This window comes from Excalfactoria chinensis, chromosome 14 (assembly GCF_039878825.1).
Source record: "Excalfactoria chinensis isolate bCotChi1 chromosome 14, bCotChi1.hap2, whole genome shotgun sequence".
In the NCBI taxonomy this organism is placed as follows: Eukaryota; Metazoa; Chordata; class Aves; order Galliformes; family Phasianidae; genus Excalfactoria; species Excalfactoria chinensis.
In genome coordinates this window covers 8436411-8463557 of record NC_092838.1, presented here as the reverse complement: position 1 = coordinate 8463557, position 27147 = coordinate 8436411, and the positions used below count along the sequence as shown (strand labels likewise).

Here is a 27147-nt window from a genome sequence, read left to right as displayed (position 1 = left end):
ATTTCTGAAGCCAAGAGACACACACACACAGGATGTGACCGGGCAGGTAAGTCAGCAGTGACAAACCCGTGCTCCTCATCTTACCTCCAGAGACCTCTGGCACATTCTTGGGCATGTGGGCTGAGCTAAGGGCTGGACACAGCTTCAATCCCATGGGGAAACATATGGAAGAGTGCTAATCTTAACACTCCGGGCACTCTGACAAAAGCCCAGCATGTCTTGATTTCCCTTTGCGGTGTTCCAGATCCTATCAGGAGAGTGCTAAATGCAGTATGGAATTCCTGGAAGGAGCTGTGCAGAAAACTATAATTCCTCAGAGAGCATCCTTGGGAGACTGACTGCCAACACAACTTCATGGGTGGCTTCTAGCCCATTTTGCTTTCATCAGATTGATCTCTTTATGTTTTTTTCTGTTTCAGGGTCACTTCTAGCATTCCTGGCTTACATCCAGTCTCTGGAAGCCCAACCAGAGCGGTAGACAGCACTTCCATTTTGTGGAGAGCCCCAGCCTGAGGGCCTTGACCCAAGTGTACAGGTGGTGCTAGCCAGCCTTGGGCAGCCCATGCTGTGCATATGCAAGCGACAACCAGGAGCACGGGGAGACAGCAGGAGAAAGAAGTGGAAATAAAGTGACTGTGGCAGTGCCAGGCTGGAGCAGCAACCTTAGCATGGGGCTCCCAGCATGAAGAACTCCTTTTGTTTGCAGAAATTATCTGTGTTCAGACTCCCCTGGACTTCGCATTCAGCCCATCAGCTCCAGGTATGTGTTGTTCACACTGACTTCTTAACTAACTTAATCATCTGTCAGCTACACGCTTAAGATGAAAGAAAGGAGCAGGTTTTCTATAACCAATTTTAACACTCTTATAAATTATGCAGGATAGGAAAAACATAGCACAATAGCATTACCTCATAAATAAACATTATAAACAGAGCCCTCAGCATGAACTGTTTTCCCGTTCTGCAAATGTTCTGCAGACAAGGAAACAGTTCTTTGTTGGAAATTAAGCAGAGAACACTTATTCATGGACTGAAAAAAATGGTTCAAGTAAACAGAAATGGCTCATTTCAGTGACTTCAAAATTCAGTGCATAACAGCAGTCCTTTAGGGACTCCTGTGGCAATGAAGTGTGTAGAGGCAGCCTTTTCCTTGGGATTTTTGAACCTGTCTGCCAGATGCAACCAAATGAGAAAGAAGTGCAGAGAATGCTAGGGGGATGAAGCTCTGTTAGGCTTCCTGTGGTTGGGTCGAGAAGTGGGATGGAAACTTGTGCTGTGTGTGTCCAGGCACAGGGGAGCCTTGCAAGTGGCTTCATACAGCTGGTGGAGAAGCTCCAACATCCCCAAACATTTCCAGCTGGTTTCCTAATTGATATCAAGGAAGAAGTCAGCTGAAACCACACGCTTTACTGTGCCTGCTTAGTGCCTGGTGGAGACATATATGGAGACATTGTTTTCTTGAAGGCTTGTGATAATTTCTAATTATTAACTCAGAAATACTGAAAGGTTCAGGGGAGGAAATGCAGAACAAAGGCTGGTTGTGACCTCATGTTTGGCATTTAGCAAATTATCATCATAAGACAATTTTGACTGATATATTTTAGCTTTTATGGACACTGGTTAAATTTAATTTTTAAGTGTAAAGAGCGCTGAGATGCATCCTACCTTACTGGAGACCTCTTTAGCAGCAGTGCTTCCAAGCCAGCTGTGGATCAAGTGTGGTGAGACTGCATCTGCACTGCCTCTGGTGGCTCAGTTTAGGGCTGTGCTTGGCTTGTGGCTCAAACTGCTCCCACTTGTGCATTTGTTTTCTTTCTGGAGGGGCCAAGCTTGGACGTCCATCGATCCTCTGACCTGCTGAAATTCACTGCCTGGAGGGACCCCCTGCTCCACTCCTGACTTGTGCAAGGTTTTGCCAAAGGCTTGGGAAAATGGGGTAAAGTAACATGGACCAAAGGCTGCACTGCGAACCCTGTGACACCTGAGCAGATCGCAAGCAACTACTCCTCATTTTGGGAGGTGTGATTATCGTTCCCATTTGATAGAGCAGGAATAGAGTTATGAGAAAAATAATTTTCCCATCGTTACATGGAAAATGAATGACAGCCTGGATCTCCATTGGTGCCCTTTGGCTCTTAGCCATGGCGCTGATCCCTGGCACTCCTTCCAGTGCTGTTGCAATTCTCTGTGCTCTAGCAGGTGGTCTAGCAGAATGCCATACAGGGCCCAGAAGCCTCTGATGGCACGGCATCTCTTGTCTTGCATGGGATGAAAGAGAATAATCTAATGACTGATTTGTCATGCAAGACGTTTAGCAACATTGTGAATTTTTAGTTTCATGGTAGATCATGAAATAGATGATTAAAAACAGATAGCAGGCATTACTATTTAATTATATTAATAAATATACAGTTATTATTATTACGTATGTTATAAACACCTATAAATACAATGATGAGCTTATGAAATTATTGTATGCAATGATGAGTATTTACCATTAGTACAGATAATAAGGTGGACTTTTAAAATAATGTTGCTTATATTTAATGATATGTTACTAAAATGTTGATAACTCCTCTCATAAAGCCTAGTCTAGTGAGGAGAGAAGGAGAGACTAATAACTCCCTGTAGTGCTGTGCATAAGATGTATTTGTATTCATTTATTGGTGCTTGCAAAGATCGTCATCTGAGCTTTGAGATGGAATTAAACTGATGCAATATATTCAGAAATGAAAGAAAAACTGAAGTATTTTCCCCATTAGCCATACAAAGAGGCTGATGCTTCTGGAGGAATGTGGATGTTGTTTGCAGTGTTTGTCTTTTTACTCTCCACCTTCTCCTTTTCTTATCAAGCTTCTTAGAAATTTGCAGATGATGTAATGCGGTTGGCACCTCTTGACCAAGCCATTCTTATGTGATTTTCAAAGATAACGGGAAAGTTTTGAAGGATACATATATAACAATACTTTTCCTAAATGTCTGTTGCCCCAAACCTTCCTGTGACTCACAGGGAATGACCACGGTGCCAGGAGCACTATGCATTCCTCTGCAGCTGTGTTAAAAACTGCACTGTAGGTTTCAACGGAGACATTAATTATAAACAACGACAAAAAACAACAACAACAACAAAAAAAAAACCTCTAAAACTCTTTGGAATGCCACGGTAATTATGTACCTAAATTGAACTTTAATGAGAGTGCTCAATCTGTGTTGGTAATTGTGGCGGCTGTTTATTTAGAAATGCTATGTACCTGCTGATATGCACAGCTGCTGCTGCACAGTTACTGATAACTGTCCTCTAACACTTCGGTGATAGCATGGCCATGGTGGAGTTTTGCTTGCAGTGTTTTGGCAGCAGGAAATTCACATGTGTGTTCCCAGCAATTGGAGATGATGAGTACAATCTCCCAACAGACTGATGGACCAAGTCAGAAATGAAAAGATATTAAGAGGTGGTGACACGTACCAGAAAGACCATCCGTAGTCCCATGAATGTGGCCTCCAGTCTTCTGGCCCGAGGCTGACTGTCACTTGGAACACTTGAGTATACATCATGTGTGCCACCATCCCCAAGAGACCTGAGAAGACGAGAGCGGAACAGCTGAAATGTTTTTTTTTATAGCTCCAACCACTGCTGGAACTACTCTGAAAGCTCCACTGCAGGCTTTGCTGCATTTTCACGCCTCCTGTTGTACTGTGGAGGTGTGTGTAGAGGAAAGGTGTGACTGAGAGCTCGCTATTTTACATCGTACTGAATCCTCAATTAAGGGAAATGTTAAAGAAAGAAAACTGCTGAAGAAAATATGGCACAATCAGCATCGCTACCAACCTCACTGCTGCACAACAAGGGTATGCCACCCACAAGGCATCTCACAGCCCGACTCAGACAGGCCTCAGGTAAGAGAATGGGAAGAGATGTTTTTGTAGGCAATGCTGGGGTGGATGTGTCAGTTCCAAAAAGAACTATGTTTTAACTGAATAATTGATAGGTATGTAAATTTGTGCACATATAAAGCGCTTGGATGTTGCACAGGAAAGTTAGTGGCATTCTTAGTAACGTGTGGTGAGATGATCACAGGAATGCTTCTGAAGATGCTTGCTTTATGGCACCACTGTATTTTGCTGAGATAAGAGTAAGGCAGGATTGTCCATTTTCCTATAGATGTTACAAAGCACGCTGTGCTGCAACACCAGTTCTATATGCTTTGAAATATGGATGTTCTGCCCCAACAGGGTGCATTACACTTTGCCCTATAACTGAAATCCCCTCTAGTCTCAGACCATCCATGTTTTTTTTTGCTCATGCCTTTCCCCCAGGAGGCAGATCCCAACTTTCTCTCCCCTAGACCCAAATTTTGGCTCTTTTAAAACTCCTGCTTACTTCCAGAATTCAGAGCACTTCGTTAGTCTCACATCACACACGTGGATGATGTAGGGCAATTCTGGGGGAGGAAGCCAGGGGAATGGTGTGTTTCTGTTGCAGGACCTCCAGCAAGATAACGTTCATATTTGCTACAAACTGCTGCACAGGCTGAACTAAGATATTTTATTACAGGAAACTGGAGGGAATTGCTCAGCTGCTTGATGTCAGTGTGACACACCGGGTAGTCAGGAGGAGGAAAGAGCAGATCCCACAGGTAGAACTGAGAATTCAGCAGGGTGGGAGGCCTAGAAGGAGCACAGCATGCTGCTGCACTTTCCTTTTCTCTGGCTACATTTAATTTCCAGAATTCATTGGGAGCTTGCTAAACTTAAGTAAATGAGTTTTTTCTCCAGCTGATGGTTATGACATTGATGTTAAAATTTGTGCTTTGCTGTACCTATTATTTCTGCCGGTAGCTTTTCAGCCTTGATAAAATATTACAGACTACCCTGAGGCATGTCGTTGTCACTCAGAGTCATCAGGAGGTTTGACACAGCCAGGAGTAACTTCAGCAAGGCTGCTCTGTTTTTTCTTTCCTACAGAATTTAGATGGATGTTTCAGCAATGTTCAGCCCGTTTGCTGAGTGGGAGGCCAAGATGACAGTCCATTGACTCAGGTGAGTAGGAGGTCGTGAACAAGGACTGCTGGAACACAGGGATGAAATTGAAGCTGGCACTTATTACTTATTACTTCTTCTGCCTAATGGGAAGAGGGTTGGGAGTGACATCTGAACCAGAAAATCATGCTTTGCTAGTTTTTAGCAGACTTTTTTTTTTTTTGTCCTCTCAGATTCACTTCTGATCAAAGTTTTATATCACTAACTGTATTTCAGTTTGAGGCAGTCCCTGAAGACTGACACTCTTTCACGGATATGTGCGCTGCATGTTATAATGTCTTGCAGCTTGAAACACAGCAGAACAAAATCCTCTTAATTCAGAAGTTCTTTCTGGCAGAGAAGTCCATCCAGGTGTGCTCACAAAAGCTGGCTGTGGCTGGTTGCTTGTATAAATCCTGGGAAGGGGAGCTCTGAGCCAGCACAGAAGTGAAATGGTCCTTCATTACATGGTTAGATCTGATAACTTTTTAGCAAATGAATTCTTTAAGTTCATACACTGAAAGGCTCCAAGTACAGACAGAGCATGAAAACAGTCTGAACCAGTTGTTCTGAAGGATATACATGTCCCAAACTAACTCTTGGGATTTCTCCTAAGTGTGATTACTGGAATCCTTTTCATTCTCAGTTTTGCTAAAGAACAAGATAAACATCTTTCTTTGGTTTGGAGTGTCAAGCCCTCTTATGATTAACACGGGGAAAAAAAAGAGTTTTCGACACAATAGATTTCTCATTTCCTATTGCGTTATCAAAGTGATCTTGCTGAAAATGGAGGCTGAGGCTCTGGAAGTGGCTGGGCAGTGTATGGGAGAGGCTAATTACTGCATTGCCATTGTAAAATCATGACTGCTTTTTTTTTTTTCTCTCCCTGTCCAGAGGCTCCCAATTTGCAGTGAAAATGTGATCTTTCAGTGGTGATAAAAGAGTCTTGTAGCCCCCAGTTTTTATCCCTTTGAAGTTTTAGCATTTGGATTTGTCCTGGCAACAAGGGAAAGGAACACTCATACCTGAAAGCACAGTGAAGACAGCAGCAAAGGCATTTAACTTGAGCCCATCTATTACACTGCTTGAATGAAAGAGCTCGAGGCACATAAGGCTGAATCCGACGACTAACAGCATGATGTATAACACCTCGGATACTACTGACAACCACAGGACACCTGCAATGTACAAGAGGAGCAACTGGTCACTAGCTAAATACTTCCATGAGATCAAAGGTAATAACAACGTTCAGGAAAATCAGGAACAACAGTAATTGGATATTCAAAAAGCTTAAATTTAGTTAACAACCACCTAAACTCTGAGAAATAGTAAAAGGTGATGAATGAGGATCTGAAGAACAGAAGGGTGATAAAGATATCAGATTAAAAACAAGCTGTTGTGTAGGATCCCCGCTTGGCTAGAGAACCTCTTTGGGTATACCTATAGCATCTTGTCTGCTGTGACCCAAAGCATAGGATATGGAGTCTATTTTCCCCCCACTATTAGCCTTAAATAAGCAGAATCTAGCATGCATGGTGGTGATGGCACACATAATTTAAGAGTATGGTTGGTGGGAAATGTCCAGTCTTGGATACCCCTCTTTGGCGAGGCTGTTCAAAGAAAATGTCCTGTCCAGGTTTTAAAATACATATTACAGACTTGTCTTGGGCTTTATCCTTAGAAATTCCCTTTCACACAAGTTAGTGTCTTGCAGAATGATTGTACTGCTGTGGGTTTTTGGAGGTCCACTCATCTATCTGCCTGCTGGGATGAATACGAAAGCTGTCAGAATACTGGTGGGATGGAGCCAGGTATTTGTAACATATTCATTTGAAGAGCTGCAGGTCATAATAGTAGTAATTGTGTAGCCTTCTGTGTCCTCAGCCCCTAGGTACAACCCGTCAGATGAAGGGAAGAGTTGATGTGCCCCATTTTGAACCTTGTTTCGTAGCTCTTTGGGGTTGTCCACAGATACGTGGTTCTAGCTGCATTTTGGTAGTGGCCATGTGAGGCAATTTTTGTAGGTGTTATATTTGGAAATTTCAGCACAAAGCCTCTGGCAGGATCTGCTGAGTCTTTAAAAGGCAGCAAGCCATGGGGTAAATTCGAGAGGATGCTAACAGATGATAATAGTAAGTCCCTGCCAGATTCACAATTGCTGTTTCAGCATTAAGGACCTGCTAGAATTCTTCTGTACATTTGCTAGTGTAACTGCTAGTGAATTCACCTGGAAACAAAAAAAAAAGCAGTGATGGAAAATTTCAGCCTCAGCAATTGAAACATGGAAAATTAAGCATTTGAAGACAATGGTGAATATTAGAAAAATGCTAGTTGTAACCATAGAGACTACTACAGAATGCACTTGTATTTATACACTCTCTCCTCACTGTAAGAACACATATGGTAATGTACGTAGTTGAGCTTAGTGAATCAGATACTTAAGTCTCACTTTTATCAAATACTTGAGTAAGTTATCAGTGACCAGGATGATCCCAGCTCACATTTTGTCTGAGAAATTGCATCTGATTCATATGTGTGATTAGTTGTCATTATATCTGATCTTTGGAGCTCTTAAGGAGTGCTACAGAGATAGTGTAAGAAATTAAAAGGTTTGTTTATAGCTGGCTTTGTGTAGAATTGCATCTATCAACAGCAAACAGCTGTTTCTTTCATGTCTATTAGTCAGTTTGGTATCAAGGCAACTGGCAACACTTCTCTGAAAAGAAATAGGAGAGAGAGAGACAGCCAAGGTATTGTTCTGAGATACAGCAGGATTAAAGAGAGGTTTTTACCTAAGTAAAGAAACCATAAGTTTCTGTAACAGGAAAATGATGAAATGCTTCGAATTGGAATGAATCAGATTATGTAAACCTAATTGTAACCTGAGGCAGCAGAAAGCCCTGAATAATTAGTTCAAATTCATAAATTCCTCCACCCAACCTTGATAGAATAATGCAAAGCCCCAATGTTTGTTTATTCCCTGCTTTAACTTCTGGGGATACTCACTGCAGGTACCTACAGACCAGGGTAGTGCTGTAGCAGTGACTGCAGTTCAAGGCTGAGGTGCAACCCTGTCCTCTCCTTCACTGGATGTGTCATCTGTCCCCTTGTTCCAACCCCTCTTTCCAAGATTTCTTTTCTTCCTCCACCTGACCTACACATGTGACCCCTACCCTCACCCTGCACAGACTCACATCTCTTGAATAATCATATGCCTGCATTTGCTCTTATTATCTTCAGCATCTTTCCAGGGCATTAGAAGTAAATCTCCTTGTGCTGCTTAGAACAGTGCCGAGCACAGCACTGCAGTGCACAGCATCTCCCAGCACCATTGTAATATTAGTGCTTACTGGTATTGGTAACATGGATGTTTCTAAGAAAAGTGCTTCAATCTGCCTCCCGTATCACTGTGTCACTATAACAATCTCTGGCTCACTTCCAAATTAAATGCAGATTTGAGATTGGGTGTTCTGGGAATTGAAGAGGCCTCAATACTAAGTCCTGATGCTGAACATTGTTTGATGTAAGCTTATAAAGTAATCATGATTCATTTCCTGAGCAGATGAAAAAGTTATTTTCACCTGAGAGCCAGACCTAGATTTATTCGGTAAATAAAACATGCCACCCATTGTCTGTTTTGTTCAGAGTTATATACAACCAGAAATACTAACTTCACCTTCAAAGTTCTGGTGATTCTTTTAGCTCTGTCTCTCTCCAGCATGATTGCTATTGCTTCTTCCCCAGCTTCCAGTGCAAGGCTTATCAACCTCAACACCCTGTTCCAAATGATGAACTGCAGTTGTCATTCATTCACCTTTCAGCTTGTAAATTTCATTCTGCCCAATGAAACCAAGAGCTTGGAGATTTTCTAAGCTTCCAGAATGTCTACCAGTAGCACAGGCAATTCATTCATTAATATTTGTACATCATCATTATGTTTCAACCTCATGCTATTAAATAAGTGATCTGAAGCAGCTTACAAGGAGTAGGAGAGAAAGTCAAGCTTCAATGGAAATATCATCAAGAAGTCATCTGAGCCAATTGCTTTAAGAAGATAGGGAAGCCAATGTGGTTATACTGACCATATCAGTTTTCCTACATTTTGGCTTCTGGAGTTTACTTCAAGTATGTAAACTGCATGTAAGTTACCCATTGCCCACCTAGGAAAAGGTGTTTGGAACTGGGTGCTGTAGACACAAGCGTAATGAGTTTGAGAAATGATGGGAAACTACAGAGAAGCACAGGTTGTCTCTATAGAAGGGCCCAGCACACAGGGACGTGGCATTTAGTACAGCACTAACAGCCACAGAGGCACAAAGGGGAGCTGAAATTCTGCTCAGGTCAGTGTGGTACTGCATGGCACTGTATGTTGGTGACTGTGATGCACTGAAAGGATTCATTAGGAGTCTCCTACCTGAGTGGCCTTCACCTGAGTGTTTGTATTCTTTCTCTCAACATTTGGTCTTTGTGCTGTGTATGCTTTCAGCTTGCTTCTTCAAACTAACTGTTACGTGACAACAGAGCGTTGCCATGAGCTCATGTACAGAGCTTAGCGAAGATGTGTGTGTTAAGCCAAGGACTTTCCTTGTAAAAGTGGAAAGGTTCAGCATCTGACTGCCTCTTCCTCACAATGTGCAGCATTAGTCAGGCAGTGTGTCATCCCTGCTCACCTTGCAGTGCTGTGGCAGCAATGTGAGACTTCCTAGCAAAGAATAGTTTTCTACTTTAAAACAAAATTAAAGCAAAACTGCTTTCCTTTCACTCCCATATGTGCATTCTCACAAGCAAAATGTATCCAGACAGTTTTTCCAGGATTCCCTGAAATTATATAGGGTGAGAGGGATGCTGCCTGTCAAGTCCACCTCACACCTCCTGGGCTTTTAGCAGGTTATCAACGATGTGCTATGTTCTTGTCTCAGACAGGAGCTGATAGCAGTCTGTCTCCCTGTTATGTTTCTATTACACATCACAATTTACTTGCTGTCCTGTGTCTCCCAGCATGGTGTCATGAGAAGCTACATGTAGATAGGAGGATTTTGATGACTTAGTAATCTCATTACCATCAACACCTGCTGTTCTGATATGCCTTATTTTGCCATTTCTTCCCTAGGTGTCTCTACACTAAACAGCCTATTGCATCCTGAACAGTGTAGCTGGCAATGGTAGAAATCTGTGTATTGTGGGTCACTTTGGCTCTTTGCTCCCATTCTGTGTGTTGTGTGAGGATATGTTGCAAGTGGGATTGTAGTTGTTTAGAGATTCTTAGATAAAGAAGTTAGCCAGGATGTTAGTGAATGCATCCCTGTGCATTGCACTACTGTTGTTTCCTTAACAGTGTCGTCTTTGTGGAGGTCCTGGTGAAAACCACCAGTGCTGCCTCCCCCACAGAACTGAATTCCACCTTTCAGATCATCCCAGAAAAGGACTCAGCCTCTGAATCAGCAGTATTGGGTGCCAAGGAAATGTATTTTCCTGCAACTGTAAACGAGGTGAACATCCTGTTCATTGTGACTACAAGATAGAAGTGCTGAAACTTGAGGAACTCGAGTACATCATAACCATATGACAAGATCAGTCCCTTGTTCTTCTGTCAGATAGTGGAGGACAGCATCAAATAGACTCATAGATACTAAGTGTGTATCTTCAAAAGTGGTGATCGTGTTGAGTACAACTGCTACACAGTGACAACATGCTAACAAAAGGTGCTGCAGACAGTTCTGGAATGGAAAAATGAGGCAAGCAGAATTTATTTTTGACAGTGAGATAAAGAGGCTTTACCTCAGCCTGTAATGAGTCTCAAGGATGAAAAATTCTTCATAAAACTTGAATTTATTCAAGTATGTCAACCCTGAGCACCAGGCAAGGCACTGTAAATGAACACACTATTACCTCTCAGCAAGGAGCATCCTGAATCAGAAGTTTTCAATGCTGAGCTTCCTTTGAAAAAAAGGAATCCTGAAAAATGTCACAGAAATTCTACTTAGAACTCCAGGCTTTGGTGAATTCCTGATTAAGCAGCGCAAAGAACAGTGTGGTCAATGACTTCTGGAAGTTTTGATCAGGTTTAGGCTGTGCAATACCCAACTGAAGACGAAACTGCAGCAGCTGCTGCTGTCTTTGTAGGGTGTTCTGGTGGTTTGCATCTGGCCTTTTTCATTTGGAGAAAGAAAAACGAAGGGCTGTTCAGAGTACTCTGAATACAAATCAAAGCATCGAGTACTCTTTGTTCAAACCCTGTGCAATTTCCCGTCCTAAAAAACAGACAACAGTTGTGACTGCTCCTTTTGTATGAGAGAGAGCTCTGGTTAAAATGACCTCAAGAATGTGAAGAAATTATTGATGTGCACTTTGGTGCTTTTTCCTTACAGGATGCAAAGATGATTCCTGGCTGTCTTGATTTAGTAAAGCCATTCTAAGACTTGTTTGCAATTGGAGCTGAAACAGACAGAATTTAGTGCTGTCTGAATGAGGCTGTGCTGATAAAGAAGCCTTTGCCTCTGTTTATGGAACCATGAAGTTGCATAATTTCATCTACTGCTCTGCTTTTGAGACTAAAATCAGTTCTAGAGAGTATAAAAACACATCTATGCCTTCTATGCCATGCATATACAACCATGCTCAGTGTGTGTGATTATATACTTGTTGGAAACTCAGAAAGTTGATTTGTGATGCCAGCTCCTTGTGCCAACAGTTTCTGATGCCAGATTGTAAGGCCTGTCTCTGGATGAAATAACGATATTGAAATCCCATCCTGGCCTGTTTCTCCAGGTGGTCAGATCATGAAATTGACTGTCAAAGATCCAATATTAGTGCTTGTTCTCAAGGCAACACTGAAGAGGCGGCTGACAGAGGAATTGCTGTTAAGAGTTCAAAGCATTTTTAATCCATAAACATGAGCTGTTTGCTCGTAAAGAATCTCTTCTGGGAAAATCTCACTGCTATTCCTGAAGGAGGCTGCTGAGTCACATTAACTGTGTTATACGTGGTGCAGGCAGGAATTGTGTGCATGGAGATATCAGTCATACATTTTGGCTGGTGGCTTAGAAATGTGTGCTACCTGCCACGCCTGCGGCACTGCTTCCTGAATGCCAGCTATTCCACGAGTGATGTGCATGGAGCTGTGGACCAGAGTCTGTATGATTCCTGTGGGCCTTTTCTAACAGAAACACAGCTTCTTTATTGTAGTAAACTATATTCAGGACATTGCAGTGGGATTTTATCCTCCTTGGAAACAGCTCCTGCCTCTGCGTTGAACTGAAGGTGGAGTGTGGTTACTACTCACCAGCTGTTCTAATGGTAGAGCTGCTCTCCTGGCTGATGTATTCAAGGATCTGACCAAAACAGTCTCATTTGAGCTGTGACACTGTGCCACGCTGTCCCTATGCAAGTCATAATACTGGGCCAGTGTAAGGACAGCTAAAGAAATCTTAAAAAGCTTTGTACTTACTGGGTTCCTTGTAATTCAGTGCTAAACATCTACTCTGACAGTCAGAAGGAATTCTTCTGAGCTATGATGTGACATCATCTCAAATCACTCCTCTGTCAACTCAAGCTTGATCTGTCTGGAAGTTTCTGATACAAGCAGTATGTTTTTGACATCACACTGCATATGACAAAAAGCCTCTATGGTGATAGAAACGGACTGAGCAATGCGTCTGCCACGTTGTGGAAATCTAGTTATTTCTTTAACATTATTTTCTTTTATATTCAATTCCAGAACTAGCAGCACGATGCTGCTAATGCACTGACAGCCCCTTCAACCTTCATAGAATAGATACTGCTTTTCTGGTGAGTGCTATGTAGATTTAATGGATGTGTGGTTTTCTTGCTCTTCTGATTTTTCAGGTTTTAAGTGACGTTTTCTCTGCATTTCTGGTCCTCTCCCTCTCATTTCTTCTGCTCCGGGTTTTCTTTCCCCTATGTTTCAAAGCACTCTGTCATAGCTCTGCTTTTTCAGACTCAATTTCTATGTTGGAACTGACACCTGAATCTCACATTAATTACTCTGCTTCACTTTCATTGCAAGAGAAAAGAGAGGAAAAATACACAAACAGGTACAGATTGTGACGTGTTGTATATCTTGTTTGGGAAAAGCGTTAATGTAATCTTAAATTGGTCGTGTAAATCTTATGCTTTCTCTTCCATTTGCTTTCTGATGGTTTGAGTCATTTGCTCACGTCTGCTGCTTCAAGACTGGAATTAAAAGCCAGAAATGTTGGAATGATCGATAAAAATTGGTGGAAGGAATAAACCTTGAGCATGCTGTTGTGGCTGGCATAGGGACTCAGCTCTGAGCAGTCAGTCCATCTGTTGGTTAATGCAGTCCCATAATATCAGACCATCTGCCTTCTCCTCTTGTGCTGCGGTGTAGAAAAAGTGGAAGGAGAGAGACAGACCACAAAACTAAGTAAAACTTCCCTCTGAAGCAAAGAAAGCTTCATAATCCTAAGAGCCATCGGAGGTATCTGAAACTATCTGCTCTTGTAAAACAACTAAGGCAGTCAAAAAAGCTCCCAGAGAAGAGACTGTATTCTCAGAACATGAAAGACCATTTGACAAATGTAATCACTGGGATCTGTGTAGCTGATAGAAGAAATGCCAGCTGTTTTGTTTAGCTGTGGTTCTTCGTGGGTTTCTCTGTTTTGAAAGGCTAGGTTTTGCTGTGAGCTAAACAAAAAGATTCTCTTCGGCATGCTGATGTGGTTTCTGTATCTTTTTGTGGCTTTGACTTTACACTTGGTTCTACATTTAATCTTGTACGTGACATTGAACTGACTGAGGAATATCTTGATTCTATATTCTTTTTCCTACCGTGTGTTCAGCTGAGTAACATAATGTGAAAGATCATGAAAAATACTCTAAATCAGGACTGTCCTGTAAGCATTGATGAGTGTATTTTGGCCAAATGCTCCCTCTGTAGAGCTGCAGTTCAGGCCTGGTCGTGTACTTCTCAGTACTGGGTTGAGGGATGAATTATGCTCAGACCTTGCAGCTAGCATTCCCCACAGCCAAGAAGCAATATCCTCCAGACCTTTTGCATTATTTGCTGCCCGGCAGCTCGAGAGAGAGCGGCCCACGTGGAGGGGGCGTTCCCAGGCTACACGTGGAGGGGGCGTTGCCAAGGCAACAGCGGGATATTTAAACGGGTGCAAACCCGGCAGAGACCCTTTTGATCGCCGTGGTTCGCTGCTTCGGAGCTGCCCCTGGCAGAGCTGAGGCTGTTTATCGCGGGGTGTCCAGGGGATTCGCTCTGCTTTTCCCTCATCCATCCGAGGTAGGAGCAGCCCGGCAGCTCGAGAGAGAGCGGCCCACGTGGAGGGGGCGTTCCCAGGCTACACGTGGAGGGGGCGTTGCCAAGGCAACGGCTCTCCACCCTCGCCCTCTTCTTCTTTAAAAAGGCCTTGAGCAGGGCAGGGGCTTCGCCCCTGCCCACACGGAAGAAGAGGAACAACCTAGTCTCTGTGAAGGGTAAAGGTAAGTGCAGGTCTACCTGTCTGCATTCTAATACCGGGTCGTGGGCAGCACCACCACTAACAGGGTCCAGACAGAGCTGCTTGTCAAAACTTGGTAAAACTTTTCTGATTTTGCTAGTGGGGTCTTCTGGGTTGCTATGGCTCCCTCCCGGAGGAAGGTAACTGCCAGGAAAGATGTGGAAACCCAGACAGAGGTACCCAGCACAGGTAGGAGGAAGACTGCTGCCAGGAGGAGTGTGGAGACCCAGACCGAGGTCCACAAGCGGCACGCTAGCGTGCAAGTCACAGGCTGCAGTGAGTGTCACAGCCTGGCCCTTGAAGTGCCAGTCGATGGCAGCTGTGCCTGTTTCAGGTGTGACCAGATAAATGATCTGCTTAGTATGGTGGTCTGCCTGAAGGAAGAGGTCGAGAGGTTGAGGTCCATTAAAGATAGTGAAAATGAAATCGACTGGTGGTGCCAGGCCCTATTGGCCTCGGGATCCCGGAACATAGCTGAGGCTCCCCAAGGAGCATGTCCCCCCCGGTTGCCTCACAAACAGGTTATAGAAAGGAGTATGCAGACAGACTGTGCTCCTGCCACAGTGCGCCCTCAGTCTTCCCCTACACCTAGCAATTCAAATGAAGAGCTAAGGGGTGTGGGACTGTTGGCGGAGCCTCTGTCCTACAGTAGCCGATCGGACCAAAATAGTTTGAGAGAAAAGGATGGGTGGAAACAAATACCAGCTAGGCGTGCTGGGTATCCCCGCCCACGACCATGCTCGGTTCCCCAGGTGCCTCTGCAAAATAGGTTTGAGGCCCTGGAACCCGTGGAAGAGGTGAGCGTGGATGTTGAGGCAGGCCCATCTGTGAGGGAGCCTCGGGGTAAGCGGTCACACCCACGCCTCAAGACTTCCTCCACGAGGAAGGATAGAAGGGTAGTTGTCATAGGTGACTCCCTTCTGCGAGGAACAGAAGGCCCTATATGCCGACCCGACCCTACACACAGAGAAGTGTGCTGCCTCCCTGGGGCGCGAGTCAGGGACATTGCTGGGAGACTTCCCAATCTGATCCGGCCTACTGACTACTATCCCCTGCTGATAATTCAGGCTGGCAGTGAGGAAGTCAGTAGGAAAAGCCTGAAGGTCATAAAAGATGACTTCAGGAGACTGGGGAGGGTAGTTGACAGTACAGGTGTACAAGTGGTTATTACATCTGTACCTTCAGTGACAGGGAGGGATACTGAGTTGGGCCTAAAAACCCACCTCTTAAACAAATGGATAAGGAGTTGGTGCCGACATAGGAGTTTTGGGTTTTTTGATCATGGGAGAATTTACTCGGCTCCTGGCATGACAGCTGCAGATGGAAGCGGCCTGTCTCCAAGGGGTAGGAGGGTTCTAGCCGAGGAACTGTCAGGACTAATTGACAGGTGTTTAAACTAGGTACGAAGGGGGAAGGGGACAAAATGAGGGCCGCTGGGTCTGAGGCGGCAGTTCAAGGCTTAAAGCAGAGCGTGTTGGGTGCTGACAAAGGGGTTCAAAGGCATGGAGAGAGGTGGGGAGATGCTCCTTCTCTCAAGTGCCTGTATACTAATGCGCGAAGCATGGGGAATAAACAGGAAGAATTGGAGTTTTGTGTGCAATCGCATGGCTATGATCTCATTGCGATCACAGAGACGTGGTGGGACAGCTCGCATGACTGGAATGTTGTCATGGAGGGCTATGTCCTTTTTAGGAAAGATCGGCTAGCAAGGCGGGGTGGTGGAGTTGCTCTTTATGTGAGAGAGCAGCTAGAATGTATTGAACTCCACCTGGGGGAGAGTGATGTAGCAGTCGAGAGCTTGTGGGTGAGAATCAAGGGCCAGGCTGGTAAGGGGGACACTGTAGTGGGTGTGTACTACAGGCCTCCTGATCAGGAAGAGGAGGTTGATGAGGCCTTCCGTAGCCAACTGGAAGTAGCATCACGCTCCCGGGCGTTGGTACTTTTGGGGGATTTCAATTATCCAGATATTTGCTGGACGACCAATATGGCCAAGCATGCGCGGTCCAGACAATTCTTGCAGTGTATTGAAGATAACTTTCTAATGCAGATGGTCGAGGTACCGACGCGGGGCGGGGTGCTGCTGGACCTTATTCTCACCAACAAGGAAGGACTCGTTAAGGAAGTAAAAGTCGGGGGTAACTTGGGTTGTAGCGACCATGAGATGGTGGAGTTCGAGATCCTGAGCGGAGGAAGCAAAACAAAAAGTAGGATTGCTACCCTGGACTTCAGGAGAGCCAACTTTGATCTCCTCCGGGACTTACTTGGGGCCATCCCGTGGGCCAGGGTGCTAGAAGGCAAGGGGGCCTGTGAGAGCTGGCTAGCATTCAAACGGCTCCTCTTCCAGGTTCAGGATCGGTGCGTCCCTGTAACTAAGAAGTCAGGAAAAGGTGCCAGGAGACCTGCGTGGATGAGTAAGGAACTCATGTGCAAGCTCCGCAGAAAGAAGAAAGTACACGATATGTGGAAAAAGGGTCTGGCCACTTGGGAACAATATAAGAATGTAGTCAGGGACTGCCGAGATGCGACCAGGAAGGCTAAAGCCCACCTGGAGCTGAATCTAGCTAAGGAGATAAAGGATAATAAAAAAGGGTTTTTTAAGTACATTAACAGCAAAAGGAAGGCTAGGGAGAATGTGGGCCCCATACTAAGTGAGGGGGGTGTTCTGGTAACGGGGGATGCTGAGAAGGCGGAAATACTGAACGCCTTCTTTGCCTCTGTCTTTAGTGAAAGGGCTCTCCCCCAGGAATCCCAGTCCCCGGTGGTTGATGAGAGAATCTGGGGAATGGGAGATTTCCCTTTAGTCAGGGAAGAGGTGGTCCGTGAGTGCTTAGGAAACATTAATGTCCATAAATCCATGGGACCTGATGGGGTGCACCCGCGGGTGCTGAGAGAGCTGGCGGAGGTTATTGCTAAGCCGCTCTCTGTAATTTTTCAAAGGTCTTGGAGAACTGGGGAGGTGCCTGAAGACTGGAGGATGGCCAATGTCACCCCAGTCTTCAAAAAGGGCAAGAAGGATGACCCGGGTAATTATAGGCCAGTCAGCCTCACCTCTGTCCCAGGGAAGGTGATGGAACAGCTTGTGCTGGATGCCATCTCCAGACAACTGGGAGAAAAGGAGGTTATCAGGAGTACTCAGCATGGGTTCACCAAGGGGAGGTCGTGCTCGACCAACCTGGTGGCCTTTTATGAAGATGTCACTAGCTGGGTGGACGGGGGGAGAGCGGTAGATGTAGTCTACCTTGATTTCAGTAAGGCTTTTGATACGGTCCCCCATGACATCCTTATAACAAAGCTGAGGAAGTATGGGATAGATGAGTGGACGGTGAAGTGGATCGAGAATTGGCTGACTGGCAGAGTGCAGAGGGTTGTCATTGGCGGTGCGGTGTCTGGCTGGAGGCCTGTGACTAGTGGTGTCCCCCAGGGGTCTGTGCTGGGTCCAGTCTTGTTCAACATCTTCATCAACGACCTTGATGAGGGGATAGTGGCCACCCTCAGCAAGTTTGCTGATGACACGAAGCTGGGAGGATTGGCTGACACGCCTGAAGGCTGTGCGGCCATTCAGAGAGACCTGGACAGACTGGAGAGCTGGGCAGTAAGAAACCGGATGAGGTTTAACATAAGCAAGTGTAGAGTCTTGCATCTCGGTAGAAATAATTGCATACACCAGTACAGGTTGGGGGAAGACCTGCTGGAGAGGAGCTCTGCTGAGAGGGACCTGGGCGTCCTGGTGGACGACAGGTTGGCCATGAGCCAGCAGTGTGCCCTTGTAGCCAAAAAGGCCAATGGCATTCTGGGGTGCATTAAAAAGAGCGTAGCCAGCAGGTCAAGGGAGGTGATCCTCCCCCTCTACTCTGCCCTGGTGAGGCCTCATCTGGAATACTGTGTCCAGTTCTGGGCTCCCCAGTACAAAAAAGACAGGGATCTCTTGGAAAGAGTCCAGCGGAGGGCCACAAAGATGGTGAAGGGCCTGGACCATCTCCCCTACGAGGAGAGACTTAGGGAACTGGGTCTGTTTAGCCTTGAGAAAAGAAGGCTGAGAGGGGACTTGATCCAGGTTTATAAATACCTGAGGTGTGGGAGCTATAGTGGCGAGGCTGGTCTCTTTTCAGTAGTGCGTGGGGACAGGACTAGGGGCAATGGGCTGAAACTCCAGCATAGGAAGTTCCGCACGAACGTGCGCAAGAACTTCTTTACAGTGAGGGTGACGGAGCACTGGAACAGGCTGCCCAGGGAGGTGGTGGAGTCTCCTTCTCTGGAGATATTCAAGACTCGCCTGGACGCCTACCTGTGCGACGTGGTGTAGGGAGCCTGCTTTGGCAGGGGGGTTGGACTCGATGATCTCTAGAGGTCCCTTCCAACCCCTATAATTCTGTGATTCTGTGATTCTGTGATTATCAGCATGAAAAGCAAGCTTACTGCTTCCTGATGCAAATGTAGCTGGAATTTTGCTCTTAAGCATGGTTTCTTCTTTGTATATTTGCCTGGCTTTTAAAAATAACTCATGATTCATAACAGATGTGTAAAGAAACCCAACCAAACAAAGAAAAAACCCACACAAAAAAACCAAGACAAACAGTAAAAAAAAACCCCAACCAACCAAAAAACCCCACTGATAAAAGATAAGTAACAAGGTAAGTAACATATTTTTTCCTCCTCTGTGTTTAACTCTCCTAATACAATTGCTCAGGTACTGGTCTGCATGAGTGTATATATATATATATATATATATGTATGTATGTGTATATATATATATGTATGTGTATATATATATGTATGTGTATATATATATATGTATATATATACACTCTGTTACAGTTCTAATAAAACCAATGTAAGCAAAATGTGAAATACATCAGAAGACAACAGGAACTGTTTGGAAATGTGTACAATTCCTGAAGGGAAACAAGCCATTTCTTTTCACTGCATGGAGGTCTCTGGGCAGTTGAAGCCCTTATAGAAAAGCGAACCTCTTTTTCATCAGTGACACAGTATATCACCAAAAAGTTGTGTTGGTTTTTTATTATATCTTGGCTGTTCTGAATATCATTTATCTGTTTTCCAGCCTGAAATTTGCTTTGTGTTGTCCATCCTGTGTGAAAGAGCATTCCTTATCTTGGAGTATAGCTGTCATTCTCCTCTCTGTTTCTTTAAATGTTATGATATCCTTTTTGAGCTGGGGGTGGCAAGGGAGGGATGCGAAGAGCACACAGAGCGATGTGGGTGGTGCATCATGAATGCATGTGGTATTAGGGAGATCTTTTTTGTTTTGTTCTTTATTTCCTACAATGATCCTGATCTTTCTTTTCATCTTTTCTTAAGCTCTGCAGAGCAGTGAATTGATGTTTTCATACAAGTGTCTGTCACCAGCCCAAGAACTCTATCCTGAGTGGTTAAAGCTAATTCAGAACCCATCACTGTATATGTAAAGGTAGGATTATTTGCATTTATCAACATAGAATATTATCTGTTGATCTCCTTCTCAGTAATTGCAAACTCATTTTCCTGCAATTCCTTTTGTTTTTGTTCAGTGCCATGAACAGCCCATTACCAGCAATAAGCTGCTTGTCCATTTTCTCAAGCAGTTTTGACTGTGTGGGAGAGCAGTGGCTCCTGTGCCATTGTCCATGGAGAGGTTTTAGCTGAACCATTGGTTTCTTTTCATCAGCTCTTGGTTTTATTACATCCCCTCCTTCCCAAGTTTTATTTATTTATTTATTTATTTCACTTGCTGCTTTTGCAAGGATGCTAAATGTGCGTTTATTAGTCACAGATGTGAAGCATCTCCTGGTAACACTTTGAACTAAGCTCTCTGCTCAGGAAAAAAGCAAAGAGTTACAAGTTCCTCAGTTCATTTCTCCGTCTTCATTAAGTTTCTTCAAATTTTAGTCTGTGCATCATATCTAGAGTGATGTTTTCTCAGCCTGTGTGCAAAGTTTTGAAGTTTTCCCCTGATTCTTGCTTGTCCTCATCCCATCTCTGCTCCCAGATTTGACCCCGCTGTTGATAGCCAACCCAATGGGTGATCGCTTCTTTAATTCTGTACTTTTAGTCTGAGCATGGAATAATCTATAGAGATTGTTACTGTTAATGATGTTACCTTGTTGTTCTTGTTCAGCTTTAGCACAAGACATCTGCTTTGACTTTCAGTGCAATCAGTGCCATGACGTTATTGTCCTTCCAGTTATCTTTCTCTTGTCACATTTCTGATACACCAGTTATGTCAGTACCCATTAAAATCAGGCATCTCGTTTTCCTTCTCATTAGCTGCTATTGTAGCGCTGGCTTAAAAGCATGTATAGATTTAGCTAAGCTTTCTCTCTCTCTCTTTTTATTTTTTCCTGTGCTTTGTTTAGGTGAGACTTTATTTACTTCTTGTTTGTCATCCTAGTTTTGCCAGCTACTTTTCAGACAGCACAGACTTTTCCTTTTCATCTCTGCAGGATGCATCATTGTGAGCTGTGCAGAGGACATACAGGAGTCATTTTCTATCTCTGCCACTGCAGTCTATAATTTAAAAAGTCCCCTGTAACGTTTTTGAGTGTTAAATACTCACCAGCAATGAACATTTTCCTTCTGTAAGATTTTATGCTGCCTCAATTTTCATGGTGTCTAAAAGGCCTTGTTTGCTTTATGCACATGAATTTCCCCATGCATAAATGAAAAGCAGTGCTGTGCAGGCAGTTGCCAATGACCTGCTGTTATTTTTTTGTGGGGATCGTTCCATGAATCTGATGTTTGAAGCAAGTGAGGTCTTACAGAACACTAGAGTAGTTTCAATTGTACAATCCTTGTAAAGAGATTGTCCTGTGAGTCCCACGTGTGAATCTTGCTCTATGTTAATGCAACCATCTCGGTTTTGAGCTTGTTGAGCACAATGATCTTTCAGCTGCTGTTGAAGCAGCTTCCCAACAGGACTCATCAGGTCGGAGCACCTCATTCTCCTTCTGCTCTCACTGTCATTGTGGTTGATGGCTGACATTTATGTTATTTAGAGAAGGCTGAGGGAGTTCAAACCTCCGTGCAGTTCTATGCAAGGGGAGGAACAGGCCTGTATTTGTGTATAATCGTGTGTCATTCATGAGGTCGCTTGATGGGACTTATTGCCACCTTTTGCTTTGACACTGTGGTGCTGCAGTTTCTGGACATAATATTCCACCTTGGTTTCTTCCATGTGAATGTATCCCCCCCATGGCCCTGTGAAAGTCATCTTGGGCACAGATCTACAGGGATGGGAGAGGGGAGCTAGAAGGTGAGCCCAGAAGGGCTGATGAGAAAGGGTGTATTATGGAGTGTGTTGCAGCCCAGTGTGCTGGGTGGGCACTGTGGCAGGTGCCTGATGAAAAGCAAGCTGTGTTGAACAAGTGAGGTCTTGAGTAGCCGGTAGGCAGAGGAATGGCTGGGAGGAAGATTAAAAGATGTATCAAGTAGCTAAAAACTGGATGTGTTTTTCAGTGTAACAGATCAGCGCCCCTTACTAAACCAGCTACCCTTTTTTGATGTCAAAATAATCAGCAAGAATGAACTTTTGATTTACTTTGTTGAGAGAATTCCAGGAAAGATTCAGGACTTAAAGCTCAGGTGGCAGCTTTCTTCCAGCTCCTTTTGGAAATACTTGCCATCTTATTACTCTTTTCTGTAATGAGATTTAGAAAATAGAAGGCTTCATGGGACCAAAACCAGCTGCTCAGTGAGAGCCCTTTAAAAGTCCAGAGTAACCAAGTTGGTAACCTATTATTCTACCTTCTTTCACCATTAGTGAGTGAATAATGTCATAATAAATGTGCACACGGAAAATATTTTTTTTCTCATTAGATCTGCCATCACAAAGCTGATTTTGCTAAGCAGATTTAGCACTAACAACCAGCAATAGCTAATAAATTCAATGTTAGGCTTACAGGATTCTGACAGATTGTTGGCAGCTGTCTTAAGAGAGGGAAGGGCTTTCCTACTGTAGGTTGGAAGTGTTTATTTATACCACACTGTGGGTCTGTTGGCCCCAAATCTTGCTGCTCAGATCTGCCTCCTTTTAGTAGGTGGCGTTGGTGCAATATATACAAAAGCTGTAATAGCTGAACAGAAACACTATATCCAGATCTGCATAAGCAGACTAAAGATAGGGAGCTCTAAATCGTAGATCCTTATGTTTTAACAGTGAAAATAAGAAACAGGTTTTCATTTATGAATGTAAGGTCTGTGGTAAGGATGCACCTAGGCCCCACCACGTAGTTTTAAAATTAGTTTACTGTAAATGTTTCAGTGACCAACTTTTCTCCGTTAAAAAGGTTTTAAATATTCTGATGGGGTTTTACTGTGACTTGTTGCTAATTGGTGATGGGCTGTAGAAAAAACTTGTTACACAACCAGACTAAGTCTGTACTTAGGCTTCCTTCTAGCATGCCTTCAAAGTGAGAGATGATGTGCTTTGGAAGTGTTTTGACAGTCTCCAACAACCTGTACTTAGCTGAGAAGTTGGTGAGACACAGGCCTGATTTGGAGCAGAGAAAGCCAACTTGAAAGAAAACTCTGGAAAGCTGAGTCCCCAGCTGCAGTAATTGAGCATGCATACCTAGGGACATTTTGGATAATAAAAAAGCCTTGAACAACCACTTTTTAGTGGTGATAGATGCTAAGAATGTGTATTGAAAATGAGTAAGCAGAAGTCTCATTGTAAAGACAAGTTGTGTTCCCAGTTACACAATGTTCTGTGAAAACCAAAGCATATTAGTACAACTGAGCTCAGAAAAAGATCCTCAGTTTCTATATATTTGCTGCGTTTTTATCATATCTCATCTACTTGAAGAGGAATGAAGTATCTGTTCCAGCACCAGGTGCTACTAAATAGCTGCAAGCTTCTGCCCAGTGAGCAGATCCAGTCAACACCATAAGAACCTGGAGCTGTATGCAGGTTTCTTGGTGCTCCAGAAGTGGGGAAATCTGCCTTCTGCCCCTTGCCAGCAGCTGAGCACAGTTATCCAGTTATATACCTTTCCTAAAACTCTGGAATTTGGATGACCCTCTGCAATCATCTGCTCTGAATACCTTCATCGCTCTGCTTGAGCGATACACGTTAAAATGCAGATTTCTGTTGGAATATTATAACAGCACAAGGGATACTCGCAAGGTCAATGCTGAGTGACAGGATGAAGAAATTAAAGGAGTCGGAAGTTCTTTCTATTTACAAAAGAACAGAATAGGTCTATAAGTTAAATAACTTGCAGTGAAAGTAAGCTGGGCATCACTGACACTGATTTCTTTCCACGTGTGATGGAAGCATCTCAGGACAGTACAAGGCTGATGGTGAAGAAATCAGGCTCCAGCTGAGCATTCCCCTCACTTTCTGTGAACGTGTCGTACAACTGCACAGAAAAGCTTCAGAAATAGAAATATTTTTCTTCACTAAAACTGCCCCAGAAGAGCTTGACTGCTTCAGAAACGAAAAATGAAACAGCCTAGAAATATACACTGGCACCACGCAGCAACTCTAAAAGTATTATGGAAAAAAAATTGCTGACAGCGTTTAGCACCACCAAAAAAAAAAAAACTAACTTAAAGTACTAAGTGCTGTTTTGGAATGAGTGTGGGTGAGGCATTATGAACTGTAATGAACTTGCACAGAAAATGGATAAAGCACAAAACCATCCTCGTGCCTTTCTAACAGATGGGCTGTGCTTGTCTAGAGTCCATCTCAAATGCACATTTCTCTCCTTCAGGCTAAAGGATCTTAGTCTTTCTTGTACAGAACCTTCTAGAACTCTTGCTGCCATTCTGTGAACTGGACTAGAAGGGGGGAAAAAAAGATACCACTGTATATTCTGTATATGGGAGAGGCTCTTGATCATGTGTGGTCATTCTGCAACAGGATATTCTCTGCTCTGTTCTCAGGCCCTTTCCTTGGGATTCCTAACATCCAGTTTGCTTTTTGCCCTTTACACTGTGGAGCTTGTGGTTTCAAATCTGTTCAGTCCCAAGGTCACATTTCTGTACGTAAGGTTTAGCTCACAGCTCATCAGTGTTAGTAATCCCAGGCTTGTTGTTCCCTTTTGTGCATAACATTTTCAAGTTTGCTTACAGTGACCTTCAGAGAGACTGTTAGTATTTCTCCCACTGAATACCCCACTAGTTTATTAACAGTAATCATCCTTCTCTTTCAAGCTGTCCAGCTGATCAGCGATTCAGACTGAGATCAATTGCTCCTTACACCCCTCTCTGCCTCTGACAGACTTCATGAAGGTACCATCTGCTCAAAAGGCTTTGGGTCTGCTTCGTGATCTAAAAAATGGTGTCGCTCCTCTGTACAAATGTGAGTTTCCTCATCCTTTGGATTCTCCATTAATTCATTCTGAGCACGGAGGGCAGCACAAGGGTCGTGTACCTCTGTGGGCAGAGTGCTCAGTCTTGAGCTGGAAGCAGGATGTGCTCAGCTGCCCAACTTGTTAGTTAATTGAATTTTACCTTTTATTTTATGTTTCTGATGATGAATACTATTGGGAAATATGGATTAAATTGCTATGGGGGTTGTGCACCTCTGGTACAGGGGTAAAGGAAAGCTTTGCAGCCTGCCCTTTCTTTGCACCTGATTATTTTCCCCCTCTTCTTTCCTTGATGCTGGGTCACACAAGCAGCTACGTGGTTCCCCCTCACAAAGAGACATTTGGGACCTGAAAGTAAGTGTCACTGCAATTTTCTGACTATAAATGTCTCCATGGCCTGAGGAAACTATGCAGTGTGTCCTTCCTTACTAAAGGAAGCAGGAAAATGTCTGTATTACAATATAAATCTTAATTTACTTGGAAAAAAAAACAAACCACCAAACAGCTGAATGAAAAAGGAATGCATCAGAGGAATGACAGGTCTGCAGGAACTGAGTAAACAGCTGTCTTAACCCTTCAGCTGAAAGGAATCTGGATGACATGTAAGTTCTTGTGTGCTTAGGAAGTAATGTTTCCCCTGGTGCTGAAGTATGACAAGAAACAGTACTGGCACAATCTGTAAAAAGGGAAGAAGCCTTAACTGTATTGTCTTACCTTTTTCAGAAGCCGGAGCAAGGTCAATAAAACTTCGGCATTTTTCACCTTTAAAAGAAAAGGATTATTTTAGGAGACAGAAGGTGTTTGGTTTTGCTCTGCCTCCTCATTCTGGCTGGTGTTCCTGCCACTGCTCCCACCTGAGACTCTATGGACCACCACATGTTCGCAGCCACAGAGCAGACGTTTACTGGGTCTCCTCACGAGGCAGGAATCACCCTTGATGAAGAGCATAAAAAAACCCATCTAGGTTTTGGTTCTGAAAAAAGGACGTTCCTGTACCTTTTATCAGAAGAAAACAACTTGATAGCAGAGAAGGAGCCACATCATTCACAGCTCACCAACACTGGACTGTCATTTACAAGCATGGATGAGCAGGACTCCGCAGATTCTGCATATGATAGGTATGTGTTATCTAAAAATAATCAGTTTTATAATGCTTATCTAAAGCTGTCTATCAGAAAAAGAAACACCACCACCATCAACAGCAAGTTCTGAGTCCCAGTCATAGTATTTTTAGCTAAGACTCCAGCCAAACAGCCAGAGTCCCATATAATTACTTAAGGATAAAGAAAGTTCTTTGGAATTTGAATTCATTTGGACAACTTTTCCATGCTACGTTTTGAAGGATGTTGATAGATTTGATTCCAACAAACTTGAGGGACCAACTTGAGGGCCCTTGAGGGGACACTCACTTGGCTCACTTGAATGGGGACCAATTTTCAAGCTGCAGCTGCACTTTCTCAGTGCCACGAGCAACATGTTCTTCTCTGAAGGGAGAAAGTGAGTGAACAGAGAATGGTTGAATTAATTTTATAGGCCGTACCATGAAAGCATGTTCTCAGGGAACAGAGTAAGCAGAACAAAAATCCTGCTGATCCTACTTGTAGACATTAGTAGACTCACGTTGTCAGCAGCCTGTCATTAAATACTTTGAGAATCAATGTGGAATTCCAGTTGGGCACTTGATATTGCAGCAGGAAGCAAAGAAGCAGTCATTTTCTACAAGAATCTGACATTCAGTGCTATTCACTGGAGAGATGGAGAACTTCATCTTTCTGGGAGGACTGAACAAAGGGATTTGTCCAGCTCTGGCTACCTGGGTGCAGACATCTAAGCTTCACTCACCCCAGTTTTCCAAATGGGATGGATCAGGCCCTGATTTAGGTATGAAATGTGGCTATGAAAGACAAAAGCTGAAGCACAAAGTAAGCTAAAAAAAATTGCATAGCATTTTCAAGTCTTTTAAAACCCATTGTTATAAAGCAGGCTAATGTGTTGCCGTGACAGTCTCACAGCCCTGTGTCACTCCCTCTGCCTTCTGGCTGCCTCATCTATTTATCACTGTAAATTAAAGCTTCTCTCTTTAGGACTCTACCTCAGCAAATGTATCTTCAAGACGGATGCTTTGACTTTTTTCTTCTTTATTTCTTCAGGCAATTGAAGAAATTCTAAAATAATTCCTGTGCTTTGGTGCATCTGTCCAATGATTACCTATGGTTTTTTTCAATAAGATGCATTACAAAGTGGCCAGTAGCTTACCTGCTCTGTCCTGAGTAATCAGAGCATGGCATGCCTGCCACAGGTAATGGAGAAGAATGTATTTTGCCCAT

General features: G+C 43.8%; 1 protein-coding gene and 1 long non-coding RNA gene across 4 annotated transcripts in view; one reads left to right on the top strand and one right to left on the bottom strand.

Annotated features, from left to right (window-relative positions):
* Nucleotides 1-27147, bottom strand: part of GSG1L (GSG1 like) — a 58580-nt gene that overhangs the window by 15566 nt on the left and 15867 nt on the right. For 2 of the 3 annotated variants that reach the window (XM_072348739.1, XM_072348741.1), the window contains exons 2-4: nt 25535-25582; nt 6045-6197; nt 3467-3578 (exon numbers count right to left, since the gene is read on the bottom strand). In XM_072348739.1, the coding sequence (XP_072204840.1) occupies nt 3467-3578; nt 6045-6197; nt 25535-25582 (313 nt within the window). The remainder of the gene's footprint in view (nt 1-3466; nt 3579-6044; nt 6198-25534; nt 25583-27147) is intronic. The other variant, XM_072348740.1, reaches the window with a different exon arrangement.
* LOC140258464 (uncharacterized) lies at nt 4544-6049 on the top strand. The gene is made up of 3 exons (XR_011905258.1): nt 4544-4637; nt 4966-5040; nt 5914-6049. It is a non-coding gene; the product is annotated as an uncharacterized lncRNA (long non-coding RNA).